An 18392-nucleotide genomic window follows, 5' to 3' on the forward strand; every position below is an offset into this window, starting at 1 on the left:
AAAGGGTTGAAAACACAAAAAAACAGGCAGAGAGAGACTTGAGTCCTTGTGCAGGATTCTCTTAAAGGATAACTTGCAGGTTGAGTCTGTGGTGAGGAAGGCAAATGCAATTAAAAAATGCAATTAGCATTCATTCAAGAGGACTAGAATATAAAAGCAAAAATGTAATGTTGAGACTTTATAAAGCACTGGTGAGGCCTCACAGAGTATTGTGAGCAGGTTTGGGCCCCTTATCTTAGAAAGGATGGGCTGAAACTGGACAGAGTTCAAAGAAGGTTCATGAAAATTTATGACTCTTGGCCTATATTCACTAGAATTCAGAAGAATGAGGGGTGACCTCATTGAAATCTGTCGAATGGTGAAAGGCTTTGATGGAGTGGATGTGGAGAGGATGTTTCTTAGGATGAGAGAGTCTAAGACCAGAGGACACATAGAAGGGCATCCTTTTAGAATGAAAATGAGGAGGAATTTCTTAAGCCAGAGAGCGGTGAATCTGTGGAATTCTTTGCCACAGGCTTTATGTATATTTAAGGCAGAGGTTGATAGATTCTTGATTGGTCGGGGCATGAAGGGATGCAGGGGAGAGAAGGCAGGAGATTGGGGCGGAGAGGAAAATTGGATCAGCCATGATGAAATGACAAGCAGACTCGATGGGCCAAATGGCCCAATACTGCTCCTCAATCAAATGGTCTTATAGTCACTTATAAGGTGTGAAGGAACAGTTCTGGGCTGGGGAATGGTCCCGAGGCAAGATTGGTAAAAAGATGAAGAAAATACTGATGCCTTGCAGCAGTCAACACACCCACATACTCTGAATCACCGAGGCGCAGGCTACATGCCCACTTCTCCTGAGCCATGGATGACGCTCAACATGAACCTCGTCTAAAGATTTTTTTTGGAAGGACCTATCCTTCCAAGGCACTTTACAAAACACAGATGCCCTGGCACTTTGCAGTAAAGGTGCCTTGCTGAATGAGAGAAGAGACACACAGCAGGAGCATAGTGTACCCTGACGGGACAAAAGGGGAGGTTGCATGATATTGATGCACCACAATCCAATACCCCGAAGGGCACTCATCAATATCTAAATCACAGCTTGATGGGTTTCACTTCCTGAATCATACCCTGGCAAGGAGACAAATTTATGAGAGGGGGTAAAAAAAGAGAAAAATTTGAGATGTGAAGGGTTTGGTTGGAATGTATAGAACCAGGTGACACCCATTAGGTTGACGTAGGCAATCTCACGACATACACCAATAATATTAAATACGATTCTGATTCTGAATTGCTTTCAACTTCCGTTCATACAGTCATGGAAACCAGTAGATGTGTGGGGGTGGTGACTTCCAGTGACGTTGCCTATAATTCACACCTTGTCAAAACTAAAGTGATCCCTGCCCAGGTAAAGAGAGAGTCAGAGACAATTTTAAGTAAAGGTTTACAAGAGGAGATTATTTGCACAGTGAAGTGTACCATCTGTGTCCCATCAAATCAGCAAGGATTGATCTGTGGGCAAACTGCAAATGCTGCCATGTTACGGCGCCAATATAACACGTCCTCAACTTGTTAACCCTAACTATAAGTTGCTGGAATGTGGGAGGAAACCCAGGCAGTCATGAGGAAAGCATACTAACTGTTTACAGGCAGTGGTAGGCAAGTCAGTGATTGCTGTAAAGAGATTACACTAACCACTGTGCTCCCGTGCTGTCCCACACACTGGAGCCAGAACTCTTAGTCTGTTCCATGAGAGGGCGCTCTCATCTATTTCAAACTGCGCAGAGCTGGACCGTTCCACAAGCACTCACCTGCCGAAGTTGTGTTTCAGACTCCGCTATCTTTGCTTTCCACACGTGCTCCTCCTCTTCTACGCTCTTCTGAAGGTCCCTCAGCATCCCCTCCTGCAAAGCCAAGCAGAGGAAAGAGGAGTTAAGAAGTGCAGTCCCTGGATCGCAGCCAAGCCTGAGGGAAGGAGAGCTGAACATACTCACTGTCTCGGCAAGAACTGTCCTGTACTGCTCGCAGTCTGCTTGTAAAGTGCTTTGGGCTTCTTCTGCTTCTTGTAATTTAAGTACTAAGTCCTGAAAAAAAACAAAAATGAAAGCCCAGTGACATTTCTGATGATAAAAAAGTCCTTTGTTCTTGTTCAGTAATTTCAAGACAAGACACTCCAGAGTGTCTCCCAGCCAATAATGCACCTTCTAAAGTACAAGTAACACAGTAAAAAAAACAATTTGTGCACATTAAGTAGCAATGAGACAATGACAGTTAACCTGTTTGTAACTGTAGTGAGGTATCTAATAAAGTGACCACTGTACGTTCACGGGCTTCTGCTGCTGGAGCCCATCTGCTTCAACGTTTGACGTGTTGTGCGTTCAGAGATGCTCTTCTGCACACCACTGTTGTAACGTGTGGTTATCTGAGTTACTGTCACCTTCCTGTCAGCTTGAACCAGCCTGGCCATTCTCCTCTGACCTCTCTCATTAACAAGGCATTTTCACCCATGGATGTATTTGGTTATCGCACCTGTAATCTCTAGGGACAGCTGCACATGACAATCCCAGCAGATCAACAGTTTCTGAGACACTTAAACCATCCCCTCTCGCACCACCAATTATTCCATAGTCAAAGACACTTGAGTCACATTTCTTCCCCATTCTGATGTTTGGCCTGAACAACAACTGAACCTCTTGACCATGTCTGTATGCTTTCATGCATCGAGTTGCTGGACATGATTGGCTGATGAAATGTTGCATTAATGAGGTGTACAGGTGTATCTAATAAAGTGGCCAATGAGAGTATATTGGACAAAATACCAGGAGATGCATCATGCCACAACACTCAATGACAGTATGAGTGGGAAGCAGGGCTATGATTCAGGTGTGGGTCGAATGGACGAGGCTGCCAAGATAAAAATTAAAGATGAGCTTTATTTGTCACGTGTCCATTGAAACATGCAGTGAAACGTGTTATTTGAGTCAATGGCCAACACAGCCCGAGGATGTGCTGGGGGCACCAACACAACTTGCCCACGAGTCAGTAACCAGTACATTTTGGAAGGTGGGAGGAAACCAAAGCACTCACTTGTGTAAAGGGGGAATGTACAAATTCCTTACAGACAGCAGTGGGAACTAAACACTGATCGCTGGCACTGTAGCCACTATACTACCATGCCATCCAGCTCAGCACAAACTAGATGGGCTGAAGGGCCTGTTTCTGTACTGTTGTACTCTATGCTGCAAAGCTGAAATTAAAAAAATGCCGATGAGGTTGCACATCATCTGCAGAGTGAAGTTAATGTTTCAGTCAGCAACTACATCAGATGAAAGGTTATCGATATCATCCACCAACTTTATTCCTCTCTCCATAGCTACTGCCTGACCTGGATTTCCTGCTTTTTTTTAATTTCAGATTCAGATTCAGTTTATTTGTCATTTAGAAACCACAAATGCAATGCAGTTAAAGAATGAGACAACGTTCCTCCAGAATGATATCACAAAAGCATGTGACAAAACAGACTACACCAGAAAATCCACATAACGTTTGGCAATCCCCAATCCAGAGTCCGGAGAGGCTGCTGTATATTAATATCACACTACTGTCTTAGCGCGTTCCCCAGAAAGGAGCTCCAAACCCACCAGACAAAACAAGACCAAAAACTAAAGCTACAAGACCTGCACAAACCACATAGTTACAACAGTGCAAACGATAGCATATTGATTAAAAAACAGACCATGGGCACAGTAAAAATAGTCCAAAGATGTTAAAAGACTATAAGTTCAAAAGAAATCACCACACAGTTTCCACAAGTCCCCAGGGTCCCAACAGACTCGCCATCCCATGCCGGTGGCAGAAAGGAATACCCCCGCTATGGACTTCCACGGTGCCGCCCGACTCAGCCTCGCAGACACAGCACACAACGAAAGCGACCTGACCACAGCGGGCTCCAAGTCCATCGAACCTCCGAGCCGACGACCATTCCCTCCAGCACAGCTTCTCCGAGCACCATCCTCTGCCGAGCGTATTAAGATGCCCCCCGCCAACGGCCATCGGCAACGCGACCCCGAGGACTGGGGGCCTGTTCTTCCCAGCAGAGTCCCGGACCTCACAGCAGCAGCAGCAACGAAGAAGGTCTTCCTGGAGATTTCCCGATGTTCCACCGTGCTCCCACGTCCGTTTTCAATCAATTATGATTGCGCACGGCACCCCACTTCACAAATAACAGATAATCAGCTCTGGAGTGGCCGCTGCAAGCTGCGTCATGCCGCCATCTTGGATTTCACTGGGAGAATTAACCAACTGTTCTGCAAAATGGTGCTGCAGGTTCATTCACATCCACGTGAGAGTGCAGAGAGAAGGAGAGCACTCCCTCAGTACCACACGGACGTCTCAGCCTAGCTCCTGCTGACGCACGGATCCTATCCACACTTCAGAGAGAAGAGTGCTAGCACTGGGTGAAGGGTGGGGGAGGTTAGCGGTAAATAACCTACAGGAAAGGCAGGTGGTGAGGGGCAGACTACTGAGAGAAAAATGGAAAGGAAAATAAATATTAACAGGACGATAAATTTTTGTAACAAACCTCTGATCATAATTGGAACTGGAAGGCGATTTAACTTGTGGTGGAGTGGTGACAGCAGAGCACAAAACTACCAGTAGAGTTAGAGTATGGAAGTGGGTCATTTGGCCCATCAGGTTTACTCTTACCACTGGACACCCATCTGTATTAATCCCATCTTCCAGCAACCGGCTAGTAGCCATCTATGCTGAGGTGACTCTAGTGCTCATATGGATACTGAAATACTGTCAGTGACTCTGCATTCGCCATTCTCTCAGGCAGCGATCAGAATCAGGTTTGATATCACTCGCATATCTCATGAAATTTGTTGCTTTGTGGCTGCTGTGCATTGCCATACATAATAATTAGACACAATAAATTACAAAACGATATATATATTAAGTGCAAAAAAAAGGTAGTGTTCATGGATTCATTGCCCATTTAGAAATCTGATGGTGGTCAGGAAGGAGCTGTTCCTTCAGGCTCCTGTACTCATCACTCATTCTCTTGACAAAGGTTCTCCCTCTAACATCCTTTGAATCTATTGTCTCTTACACTAAATCTACATTCAATGGGTGCACCTACTCATCAGCGCAAATATCTAATCAGCCGATTGTGTGGCAGCAACACAACACACAAAAGCACGCAGACAGTCAAGAGGTTCAGACCAAACTTCAGAATTATAAATTATGTGATCCAAGTGATTTTCACCGTGGAATAACTATTGGTGCCAGATGGGGTGGTTTGAGTATCTCAGAAACTGATGATTTCCTGCGACTGTCACACACACCAGTCTCTAGAGTTTACAGAGAATGGTACAACAAACAAAAAACATCCATGGCGTGGCAGCTCTCTGGGTGAAAACGCCTTGTTAATGAGAGAGGTCAGAGGAGAATGGCCAGTCTGGTTCAAGCTGATGGGAAGGTGACAGTAACTCAAATAACCACGTGATACAACAGCGGTGCGCAGAAGAGCATCTCTGAAAGGATAACACGTCAAATCCTGAAGTGGATGGGCTACAGTAGCGGAAGACCACAAACATACACTCAGTGGTGTGATGTGTGATGAGCAAATCAGGCAGAGATGGGGTCCAGAGTTGACCCCCCTGTGAACTATGCTGCTAACGAGAGGGGTGGGGGGGGGAGGCATCCTACACAGATGAGAGAGAGAGACACGTAATTTAGTATTATGGCTTCTTCACTGATTATTTACCTTTGCTACAAGGATACTCTTCTTTGCTCGTTAACATTCTTGCTGAGACAGCAAGGAGTGGCCCAGTTTGATGGACATGGACAGTTGATGGATGTCTGGTACCCCGGCAGGGGGGATAAAAGGCAGGTCTGCTGAGACACAGGCAGACACGCCATGGGACACTGGAAGAGTGTTGTGCACCCACAGGAAGGTGGGGGTTTGGAGGATCGATTCGGGGGAATCAATCAGAGGCTCACAGTGTGTGAAGGCAGACTGGTGTGTGACCACCCTCGCCTGGGTGACAGGCTCATCACTGAAGAATGGTCTGGCTGGAAATGGAGGAGTCACAGTCGGTGACCGCAACAGCACAACAGAACAAGAGGACAACGGAAGGTTTGCCTGCTGCAACTGCTCGCCTCTCGCTCGTGCTCTCTCTCTCTCCCCCCAACGGTACCACAACAACTACCTCGACTTAAACTGAACTCTCTACATCATCTTAAGACTATTCATTTACCCCTAGACTTTGAAAGAGCTTGGTTTTGATTTATATTTCCTCACTTCTGTATATATCATTGCTAACCTGTTTTATATGTCTATTTGCATTTTATTGTACTGTATTACTAGTTTACTAATAAACACTTTTAGTTACAGTACCACCAGACTCCAATGTATCATTCCATTTCTGCTGGTTTGGTAACCCGGTTACGGGGTATGTGACAGTGGAAATTGCCACTGTATTAGGTACAGGAGGTAGGTAATAGAATTTTCGCTGAGTGTTCATCCTCTAGTTTTATCGAGGCTGGGTGGCAAACAGCAATACTAGCTGTGTGCTGTGTTCGTGAGATGCCATCTCTTCGACAAGGAATGCCACCATTTGCTCCAGGTCAGGCTGCTGAGGAAAGTTGCTCCACATTTGTCCAGTCAGTACACTGACTGCCTTCATCCTGAGATAACTGAAGGCTTCTGCTGCTATTCCTGGGACCCCTGGGAACTGTAAGCCGTCCTGAAAGTCATCAGTGTCCACAGAAACCAGGCAAGGGCAATGGCAATGGCCTGACTGGTCTGGACAGCCATCAGACATGAACCAACCATGAAACACATGGGTGCTGCAAAAATCAGCTTCTTCTGAACTCATCACTGGCAAGACCAGCACTCGTTTCCCATTGCTAGGTGGTGGTGTGAGCTGTCTCCTTCAACTGCCGCAGTCCTTCTGATGGGGGTGCGCTCAACAGGGCTGTTGGGGAGGGTGTTTGCGAATACAGGCCATAAGCACGAAGGACCAGGGATATATTTCCACGTTAGGATGCTGTGCAACTTGGACATGCTGGTTACTTTCAGGTAGCAGAAGTTGTGCATTTGAGGGGTTCTGGTGGAGGAGGCTAGGTGAGTATCTGCAGTGCATGTTGTGCATTGAACACTCTGGGCACTGCTCGGGAAGGGATTAAGACGTAAGATCAGAATCGGGCCATTCAGCCCATCGATTTTGTTCCATTATCTCTCTCAACCCCATTCTCTTGCCTTCTCCCCATAGCCTTTGATACCCTTACTAAACTCGAACCCATCAACCCCCTCTTTAAATATACCCAATGACTTGGCTTCCATGGCCATCTGTGGCAATGAACTCCATTGCCCTCTGGCTAAAGAAATTCCTCCTTGCTCTGTCCTGCAGGAATGTCCTTCTATTTTGAGTCTGCGCCCTCTGGTCCAAGGCTCTCCCACTATCAGAAACATCCACTCCACGTTCACTCTATCTGGGCCTTGTGATATCAGATAGGTTTCAATGAGAACCCCCCCCCCCCCCCCCCAATAAGTGTTCAGGGTGGTGGATGGGGTACTAATCAAGTGCCCAGCTGAGAGCTGAATGGTGTTGATCTCTTTGAGAGTTGTCAAGAGCTCAACACTTCTGAACTGAGATGGTGGAAAGGCTTTGAGCTGTCAAACAAAAACGTGATTTACAGTAGTGTGCAAAAGTCATAGGTACATATATATAGCTTGGGTGCCTGTTGACGTGGAGTAAACAGTGAGTTTGTAAAGCTGGTAGGAGCAAACGATGGTGGAAATGCTGCAGGTGGAGCACTGTGGGGAGGGGTGTGGGGCAGATGATAAAGAAAGGGTGCTGGGGCAGGGTGACATGGGTGCAGACACACAAAGCCTTGAGATACCAAGCAAGGTCATTTGATTCCAAACAATTGATTTACTGATCATTACGGAATGTCCCTCTGGTGCTTTCCACTCCCTCCCCTCTCCTTTTCCCAACAATGATTCCCCTCTCCCTGCTCCCTTCCCACTCTCAGTTCACAATGGAGACCCATATCAGAATCAGGCTTATCATCACTCACATGTCATGAAATTAGTTTTTTTTGCGGCAGCAGTACAGTGCAATACACAAAAACTACTGCAATGCCATAGGTACCCTAGGTATACGAGGGGTGATTGATATGTTTGTGTCCTAAGTTAGAGGGAGTCAATTCTAGAAAACCTAGCACATTTATTTTTTTCAACATAGTTCCCTCCTACATTTATACACTTAGTCCAGCGGTCATGGAGCATGTGGATCTTGGACCTCCAGAAAGTGTCTACAGCAGGGGTGATTGACATGTTCGTGGCCCGAGGTAGGAGATGAGTTATACAGCTCTCGTTACATGCACATGCAGTTCAACTCTGAGTGATAATGCAGAAAGTTTGAAGTTAATAACTCATCAGGGTGATTGATAAGTTTGTGGCCCAAGGTAGAAGGAGACAAGTTATCAACAAACTTTCACCAGATGTCCTGCAGCCTCTGACTTGGACTTGTAACCACAAATGTCACAGATCAGTAGACAGGGCAATTCCAGAAACAACTTAAATACAAAAGCCAACACGAGGAAATCTGCAGATGCTGGAAATTCAAACAACACACACAAAATGCTGGTGGAACGCAGCAGGCCAGGCAGCATCTATAGTGAGAAGCGCTGTCGACGTTTCAGGCCGAGACACTTCGTCAGGACTAACCGAAAGGAAAGATAGTAAGAGATTTGAAAGTAGTGGGGGGAGGGGGAAATGCGAAATGATAGGAGAAGACCAGAGGGGGTGGGATGAAGCCAAGAGCTGGAAAGGTGATTGGCGAAAGTGATACAGAGCTGGAGAAGGGAAAGGATCATGGGACGGGAGGCCTCAGGAGAAAGAAAGCCGGGGGGAGAGCACCAGAGGGAGATGGAGAACAGGCAAACAACTAAATATGTCAGGGATAGGATAAGAAGGGGAGGAGGGGCATTAACGGAAGTTAGAGAAGTCAATGTTCATGCCATCAGGTTGGAGGCTACCCAGCCGGTATATAAGGTGTTGTTCCTCCAACCTGAGTGTGGCTTCATTTTGACAATAGAGGAGGCCATGGATTGACATATCAGAATGGGAATGGGACGTGGAATTAAAATGTGTGGCCATTGGGAGATCCTGCTTTTTCTGGCGGACCGAGCATAGGTGTTCAGTGAAATGGTCTCCCAGTCTGCATCGGGTCTCACCAATATATAAAAGGCCACACCGGGAGCACCAGACACAGTATACCACACCAGCCGACTCACAGGTGAAGTGTCGCCTCACCTGGAAGGACTGTCTGAGGCCCTGAATGGTGGTGAGGGAGGAAGTGTAAGGGCAGGTGTAGCACTTGTTCTGTTTACAAGGATAAGTGCCAGGAGGGAGATTGGTGGGAAGGGATGGGGGGGGGGGGGGGGGATGAGTGGACAAGGGAGTTGCGTAGGGAGCGATCCCTGCGAAAAGCAGAAAGGGGGGGGGGGGGGGGAAGAAGGAAAAATGTGTTTGGTAGTGGGATCCCGTTGGAGGTGGCTGAAGTTATGGAGAATTATACGTCGGACCTGAAGGCTGGTGGCGTGGTAGGTAAGGACAAGGGGAACCCTATCCCAAGTGGGGAGGCGGGCGGATGGGGTGAAGGCAGAGGTGCAGGAAATAGGAGAGATGCGTTTGAGAGCAGAGTTGATGGTGGAAGAAGGGAAGCCCCTTTGGTTAAAAAAGGAAGACATCTCCTTTGTCCTGGAATGAAAAGCCTCATCCTGAGAGCAGATGCGGCGGAGATGGAGGAATTGTGAGAAGGGGATAGCAATTTTGCAAGAGACAGGTTGGGAAGAGGAATAGTCTTGGTAGCTGTGAGAGTCTGTAGGCTTATAGTAGATATCAATAGATAGGCCGTCCTGACGCAGACTGGGAGACCATTTTGCTGAACACCTACGCTCGGTCCGACAGAAAAAGCAGGATCTCCCAGTGGCCACACATTTTAATTCCATGTCCCATTCCTATTCTGATATGTCTATCCATGGCCTCCTCTACTGTCAAGATGAATCCACACTCAGGTTGGAGGAACAACACCTTATATACCGGCTGGGTAGCCTCCAACCTGATGGCATGAACATTGACTTCTCTAACTTCTGTTAATGCCCCTCCTCCCCTTCTTACCCCATCCCTGACATATTTAATTGTTTGCCTGTTCTTCATCTCCCTCTGGTGCTCCCCCTCCCCCTTTCTTTCTCCTGTGGCCTCCCATCCCATGATCCTTTCCCTTCTCCAGCTCTGTATCACTTTCGCCAATCACCTTTCCAGCTCTTAGCTTCATCCCACCCCCTCCAGTCTACTCCTATCATTTCGCATTTCCCCCTCTCCCCACTACTTTCAAATCTCTTACTATCTTTCCTTTCGGTTAGTCCTGACGAAGGGTCTCGGCCCGAAACGTCGACAGTGCTTCTCCCTATAGATGCTGCCTGGCCTGCTGTGTTCCACCAGCATTTTGTGTGTAAATACAAAAGCCAACAGGTCACCATAATCTCATGCAGAACTATTGAACTTGTGCTGTTTACTCACTGAGGGATCTGTGGACTTCTGGTTCAGGGACTCCTGGGCCTTCTGTCTGAACTCTTGCAGCCATTCACTGTGGAGCTGAAAGCCAGGGTATGATTGTCAGTGTGCACTTCCAACTACTAAACAACGTGGAATCACAGAAGCAGACAGTTTAAACGAGACCCTTCAGCAGCCTATTGTGCCAGTCCTAGCCCCTTTGGTGGACCAAATAATCAGTTTCACTTTTTAAACTGTTTCTGCAAAAGGTATTTTATCCAATTTCCTTTTAAGAATTTTGCCAACCTTCTTGTGGACATTATAATTTACAGTGTCATTTTTTTCTTTTCTACAAATTCAGTCCATAAATGCCTTTTCTTTCCCTGAGGAATCCCACGGTCAAGGCTCAATACAGGCAGGGGATTTAGAAAAAACAGGTCATCATCGACAAAATCCAAGAATGCATCTTCACTTAGAATGCAGGACAACAGGAGAAGGGTGGGGGTTCATGTTTTGTAAAATAACAATTCTGATTGTTTTCTAGGAACACAACCGCTCTATAATGCAGGGAGCTGCCCGTAATAGGAAACCCTCTTCAGGGAGCCAGGCAGCAGTCACTCAGCACACATTCCCAGCACCTAAATCACGATTTTTCCCCCTCCCCCTGCCATTTCCTACCTGTTGTGAAGGCACTGATACCTCTGGGAAGAGCCCTTGCAGTATCTCTTTGGTTTGTTGGTGGACCGTCTGCAGTTGCTGTTCTGCCTCTTCCTAAAGGAAAATACACACACAGATCGATTCAGTCCGTCGGCTCCCACACCGAGAGGGGATTCTGCAATCACTGCAATCGGGGCCCATTCAGTCGGGACAGCACTCCCACCACCCACTGTGGGAGGGAAAAAGTGATCAGACAGCTGAGATGATTGATAATTGGCCAAGAGTGTTTCCCCCATCTGTCCCCGTTTCCCAGGTTGCTGAAGATTTTGGAATATTGGTAACCCAAACTAACAGGAAAATCGACATCACCAAGTTAGATTCTGGAATTAATTGCTCATCTACCCCCCCCGCCCCATTAATAATGTTTCTATTACTTATTTTAAGGACCTGGCCATTACTGATATTTATAGTGTACTCTTTGAGATGGTGGAGCTGGCGAACCATTCACTTGAACCTCTGCAGCCCATCCACAGAGTAGGGAGCCCTAGGATCTAGCCTGGTGGGGAAGAAGCAGTGGAGATATGCTGAATGGTCTCTTTACTAGGTACACCCCTAAACCTGCTCGTTAATGCAAATATCTCATCAGCCAATCATGTGGCAGCAACTCAATGCATAAAAGCATGCTGACATGATCAAGAGGTTCTGTTGTTCAGACCAAACATCAGAATGGGGAAGAAATGTGATCCAAATTACTTTGACATTGAAATAATTGCTGGTGCCAGATGGGGTGGTTTCTCAGAAACTGATGGTCTCCTGTTTTTTTTAAATAAGCACACAAGAATCTCTAGTGTTTAGAGAGAATGGTGCAAAAAATAAAATGAAAATAAGACATCCAGTTCTGTGAGCGAAAACACCTTGTTAATGAGAGGTCAGAGGAAAACAGTCAGACTGTTTCAAGCTGACAGGAAGGCGACAGCAACTGAAATGGGGATCCGTTACCACAGTGGTGTGCAGAAGAGCATCTCTGAATGCACAACATGTTGAACCTTGATGTGGATGGGCTACAGCAGCAGAAGACCATGAACATACACTCAGTGGCCACTTTAACAGGTGCAGGGGGTACCCAAGGTTGCAGGGAGAAGGCAGGAGAATGAGGCTGAAAGCGGTAATAAATCAGCCATGATGGAAAGATCATCAACTGGCCAAATGTCTCATGGTCTGATGGTGTAAATCAGGGGTGGCCAACCTGAGGCTGAGGAGCAGGGAACATTGCTTAAAGGTACTGGTCCATAGCATAAAAAAGTTGGAAATGTTGGGAAGTGTAAGAGAAGAGAGGGGCTGAGGCGGATACCACCAACTCACACCTGGAGACATCTCCTGCAGACAATGTCAAAAACAATTCCTCGAGTTGGTGAGGGAACAAAATGCAAAGACAATCCTTTGGTGGCTTTCGAAGTAAAGGCGTCAGGGCAGTAAGTGCAGCCAGGCCTGAAGAGGCAGAAATTATGACGAGAAGAGTCCACATCTCCGTCAATGGGTTAGCTACACTGCAGTGACCAGGAACTGAAATCTTAGTGCGTTACTTCAGAGGCCCAAACTAGCCAGGTGAAGTTCTGGTGAATTAGTTTGGCAAACGACAACATTCCAATATCCACAACTATCAGCAGAACATCAGGCAAGTAATCACTCTGCGTCCCTCGTTGTACTTTTGTTGGATGCAGTCACATGCTCAGAGTCTTAGAGTCATGGAGCACTACAGCACAGAAACAGGCCCTTTGGCCCATCTACTCTTATTCTGCCTGGCCCCATAGCCCTTTATACTCCTCCCATCCACATTTCCCCTAAATGTTGAAATTGAACTCACACCCGCGCCACTTCCACTGGCAGCTTGTTCCACGCTCCCGTCACCCTCTGAGTGGTTCCCTCTCACGTCCCCCTTAAACATTTCTCCTTTCACCCTTGACCTACAACCTCTAGCTCTGGACTCACCCTCGGGGAGCCTGCCTACCCATCTATACCCCTCATCATTTTGTATAGCTGGTGAAATCAAGAGCCAGACCCAATCGGTGGCTGTGGGTGTCTCCTGGCATCGTGTGAGAAAGCTATAGCCAATGATCAGGTGTCCCTCGAATGGATGGCCTGAAATGAGTAGTATCCAGCTGGAAGATGTACCCTACCGCTTGCGACTGTAAGTCTGAGAGAGCCACTGATTGCTGGGTATACAACAGGACAGCCCTGGGTCTTAAAGACCTCTGCTAAACAACACGCAAGCCCCGATTGCCCACCGTTGCCCCACGCAGTGTACCACCTTTATTTGCTTAGCCGTGCAGAGTTTCTCCCCACACATTTTTTCGGTTGATGCCAAAGCCTCCATGGCCTTCCAGTTTTTCTCCCGGAGCTCCTATTTGGAAACAATTTTTAATGACAAACTGTGCAAGCTCCCCAAGGCACACTCCATCTGTTTAGGCCTCTGATGAGCCATCCAGAGCTCTGAGGTCCAGACACACAGAGACACACAGACACACACACACACACAGAGACACACAGACACCACCATCTTGTGAATGAATCCCTCCCTCAAAGAGCAAGGATACAAGCGTGAGGTCACCACACTGACTGAGAAATGAATGTTGGCTAGAGAGCTGGGATTTCATGTGATCTTTTTACTATAGGGGTGGAGGGGGGGGGGAGGCATTGGCTGTAGGTGCCCCAGCCTTCCCATGCCGTACTTTTTACAGAGATCCCATGTTCATGAGGCTGAAGTAGGATTCAAACCCACAACCTTGGATCCAGAAGCAAACGTGCTCACACTGAGCCCGGATATTACGCACAGAGGGCTGAGACGTTACATGTGACCAAGGTTAGAATTTGGCCAGGGCACGGAAATGTACGACTCCGTCCCCAGCAGCTGAACTATCAAGCAATGTTGTTACCGTCCCTCAGAGCTATGTGGGAAGCATCTAGGTTTACAGTCAGCTGACACTAAAGGAGGCCATTTGGCCCATTATGCCTGTGCTAGCTCTCTGAAGAGATTCCCTAGTAGTCCCTCTTCCCCCAATCTCCCAACAAGGCCCTATAATCAACCGCATTTCGAGTAATCATTCACTCTTTTGGTAACCAGTGAGAAAGTACTCCCTTACACCAGGACACAGTTCCAATTCTCAACTCTGCTACCAGTGGAAAAAAGTTCCTCCTCATTCACTCTGTCAAGAGCTCTCAGTACTTTGAGCAGTTACTCAATCTCCCCTTCACTCTCTATACTCTAACAATGCCATTTTCCATTCTGACAGCACAATATAAAAGTGAATAACGCCCTACCGCTCATGAGATTATGGCTGATCTATTATCACAGCACCACTAACCCCATATTCCTCAATATCCAAAAACCTACTGACCTCTGCCTCAAGTCGGAGCCTCACAGCCCTTGAGGGTGGAGAACTCTCTGGATCTGCTACCGTCTGGATGAGAGGGTGACTCCCCAGCCAGGGGGCATCAGCCTCAAATCCATCATCACGCACTGCATGTTTCGCAACTCTCTCGGGTGCCTAAGAGCATTGTGGTCTGTGAAGGAGGGAGGGTCGAAGCGTTAAGGAATTGCAGATCAGTCTTGGCTTCCTAGTTGCAAACAGGACAAAACAAGCTCTACAGCACTTACTCCATCTTACCTTCCTCACATTCCCACTCACCTACAGGCTCAGGGCAATGGCCTTATCACTGGGAGCTGCAACACTCGGGGGTAACCCAAGACGACATGGCTGGGGGCGGGGGGGTACAGTTGGGTGGGAATAGAGACGACAGGAAATATCTACCAAGGTGTCAGACAGCCCATAATGCATAAAAGATGCTGAGCGAGAAGAAACAGCTATGTCTCAGATTATAACAATGCATTTAAACATTGAATGATAGAGACCTCTGCTTGACCAATCTGGACATCTCTACCCAATATCCACTCCCTCCCATGCCACCCTGCTTGACCAATCTAAAGATCTCTACCCAATCTCCACTCCTTCCCATGCCACCCTGCTTGACCAATCTGGAGATCTCTACCCAACCTCCACTCCCTACCACTCCACCTCTGCTTGACCAATCTGGAGATCTCTACCCAACCTCCACTCCCTACCACTCCACCTCTGCTTGACCAATCTGGAGATCTCTACCCAACCTCCACTCCCTACCACTCCACCTCTGCTTGACCAATCTGGAGATCTCTACCCAACCTCCACTCCCTACCACTCCACCTCGGCTTGACCAATCTAAAGATCTCTACCCAATCTCCACTCCCTCCCATGCCACCCTGCTTGACCAATCTAAAGATCTCTACCCAATCTCCACTCCCTCCCATGCCACCCTGCTTGACCAATCTGGAGATCTCTACCCAACCTCCACTCCCTACCACTCCACCTCGGCTTGACCAATCTAAAGATCTCTACCCAATCTCCACTCCCTCCCATGCCACCCTGCTTGACCAATCTAAAGATCTCTACCCAATCTCCACTCCTTCCCATGCCACCCTGCTTGACCAATCTAAAGATCTCTACCCAATCTCCACTCCCTCCCATGCCACCCTGCTTGACCAATCTGGAGATCTCTACCCAATATCCACTCCCTCCCATGCCACCCTGCTTGACCAATCTGGAGATCTCTACCTAACCTCCACTCTCTACCACTCCACCTCGGCTTGACCAATCTAAAGATCTCTACCCAATCTCCACTCCCTCCCATGCCACCCTGCTTGACCAATCTGGAGATCTCTACCCAATATCCACTCCCTCCCATGCCACCCTGCTTAACCAATCTGGAGATCTCTACCTAACCTCCACTCTCTACCACTCCACCTCGGCTTGACCAATCTAAAGATCCCTATCCAATCTCCACTCCCTCCCATGCCACCCTGCTTGACCAATCTGGAGATCCACATACAATATTACTCGATCCCCATTCTTCTCAGACAATTTATCTGGGCAATTAAAATCCATTTGATTACTCTGGAGAAGCAGTTCTAATTCCAGAGAAACAATTAATGCTACAGGTCATCAGAAGCAGTTCTAATTCCAGAGAAACAATTAATGCTACAGGTCATCAGAACTGAAGAGTTGGCTGTTTCTCCCTCCACAGATGCTGCTTGGCCTGCTGAGTGTTTCTAGCATTTTCTGAACACAGGAGTTTCTGCAGATGCTGATAATCCAAAGTAACATACACCCACAAACTGCTGGAGGATCTCAGTAGGTCAGGCAGCATCTATGGAGGGGAATAACCAGTTGACATTTCAGACCCAAATCCTTCATTGTGACTGGAGAGGAAGGGTGAAGAGTCTGCAGCTGGTTTGGATTTCAGTTCTATTTCTAATTTGCTCATGCAAATGTAGGACTCCAAAGAATGAAGAGGAAGTGGTTAACCCTTCGTAATCTTGAAGCTTACAAAATCAACAAGTTCCATAAAATAAACAGGAAACTAACTGATCAGGAGAGTGCTTTCTTCCACCATACTGATTACACAGCCTCATCGTGTGTCTATATTTCATCCTCCTGCACCAGTGTCTGAGTTCCTCACTTCCAAAGTTCTGTGTGTGGCCATCTCACACTTACATAACCTCATTGTGGAATCTGTAACAACTCTGAACAGTTTTCAGAACTCCACCCCTTTAAAGTCCTGGATATGTTTAAAAACTTACATCTTAATGTTTTGTTTGCGGCAACAAACATCATCATCCTGCCCAACGTTTCCTCAGGGTTGCATCCGCTCAATTTCCACAGAAGACACAGAACATCCAGTAAATGGAGTCAGAGCAGGGAACACAGTTCTACTGCCCCTCCCTCCTTGAAGCCATGTCTCATTTCCCCACTTACTTTGCTTGCCTCCTAATAACGTTCTCGATAATATCAAACCAACCTTCAGCTCAAAAGCATCTTATTGTTACATATTAACTGGCCTGTGTCATCTGAGAAACTCAACAATAAGATACGCTAACATAATTCAAATAAAAAAAACCCATAAAGTTTAAACTACAACTCCTTAGAAGACCAGAAGACAAGTACCTCCCCTAACTGATAAGCAAACCATCTCCCTTTTACAGCTCTCTAATTTGACTAAGGTTGGTCTCTGTCTCACTCTAAACATCTGAAGTAGGTTAATCTTCATTCATACCCTCGTCTACCAATATTGGTTCTCATTTTCAACCTCAAATTAACCAATGTTCAACCTTGCCCAATACAGAACCTTGGATTGTAACAGTCCTTCTTTGTGGAGAAATGACTGAAGTGAGAACGTGCACCTTGTGGGTCTGCACACCCAGTGTGAAACTTCATCCAGCACGAGGACCAATGAGCTACAGAGGTGCCCTGCACCACAGCCCTCTGACCTCTGCCGAGATTTCCCCAAGGCTAATTCCTGCACCAAGAGGGCAAGTCCAGGCCATAGTCACCGGAACAGGAATGGGGCTGCCTTGTGGTCAGAATGAGCTGCAGCTCATCAGGGAGTTCTCTACCCCATCAAATATTTGGGGTCTGCAGATAAACTCTTCCAGAGACCTGTGACCCAAAGCACTGGCAGTAACAGACTTACGTTGTTTTTCTTTTTTTGCTGTTCAATGGTTTCTTTAAGCTGCAGCATATCCTGTTCCAGGGTTGAAATCTGAGCATCCTTATCCTTCACCCTAAAGACAGGAGGACAGGGATAAAAGCATCAGTATTCACACACACACACACACACACACACACACACACACACACACACACACACACAATCTACTTTTCTCCCCACCTCACACCACCAACCCAGATTCTGAATCAGTGCATACCTGCTCTCCAGCTGTTCTATTTCCTGCTGTTTGGCATCCTGGAATGTTGAAAATAAATAAAACAGGTTTCTGGTCAATATTTTGTGCAGAACAGATTCCCTCCATTACCCTAATTTCAACCCAAGGATAAATCTGAAAGTTGACACAGTGCTTGGAAGAGTAAGTCTGAACACAGATCTCAAGTGGGAGGCAGATTCGACTACAGCGTTGGAAGGCCAGCTGGATAATAGGCAAGAATTTGCAGGGCTGAGGTATGGAAATAGCTGGATTGTTCTCAGATAGAGTATCCACCATCTACAAGGCACAAGTCAGAAGTGTGATGGACGAGTTGAGCTCTGAAAACTCCCAAAAAGATCGACACTATTCAGGTCTCAG

The 18392-nt window shown here is 47.0% G+C and overlaps 1 protein-coding gene across 3 annotated transcripts in view; it reads right to left on the reverse strand.

Moving 5' to 3' along the window:
* LOC132403133 (ribosome-binding protein 1-like) overlaps positions 1-18392 on the reverse strand; it is a 152581-nt gene that overhangs the window by 31291 nt on the left and 102898 nt on the right. For 2 of the 3 annotated variants that reach the window (XM_059986434.1, XM_059986433.1), the window contains exons 10-16: positions 18018-18055; positions 17783-17873; positions 13530-13622; positions 11243-11335; positions 10592-10666; positions 1989-2078; positions 1806-1898 (exon numbers count right to left, since the gene is read on the reverse strand). In XM_059986434.1, coding sequence (XP_059842417.1) covers positions 1806-1898; positions 1989-2078; positions 10592-10666; positions 11243-11335; positions 13530-13622; positions 17783-17873; positions 18018-18055 — 573 coding nt within the window. The remainder of the gene's footprint in view (positions 1-1805; positions 1899-1988; positions 2079-10591; positions 10667-11242; positions 11336-13529; positions 13623-17782; positions 17874-18017; positions 18056-18392) is intronic. The other variant, XM_059986435.1, reaches the window with a different exon arrangement.

Source organism: Hypanus sabinus, chromosome 12 (genome assembly GCF_030144855.1).
Source record: "Hypanus sabinus isolate sHypSab1 chromosome 12, sHypSab1.hap1, whole genome shotgun sequence".
Taxonomy (NCBI): Eukaryota; Metazoa; Chordata; class Chondrichthyes; order Myliobatiformes; family Dasyatidae; genus Hypanus; species Hypanus sabinus.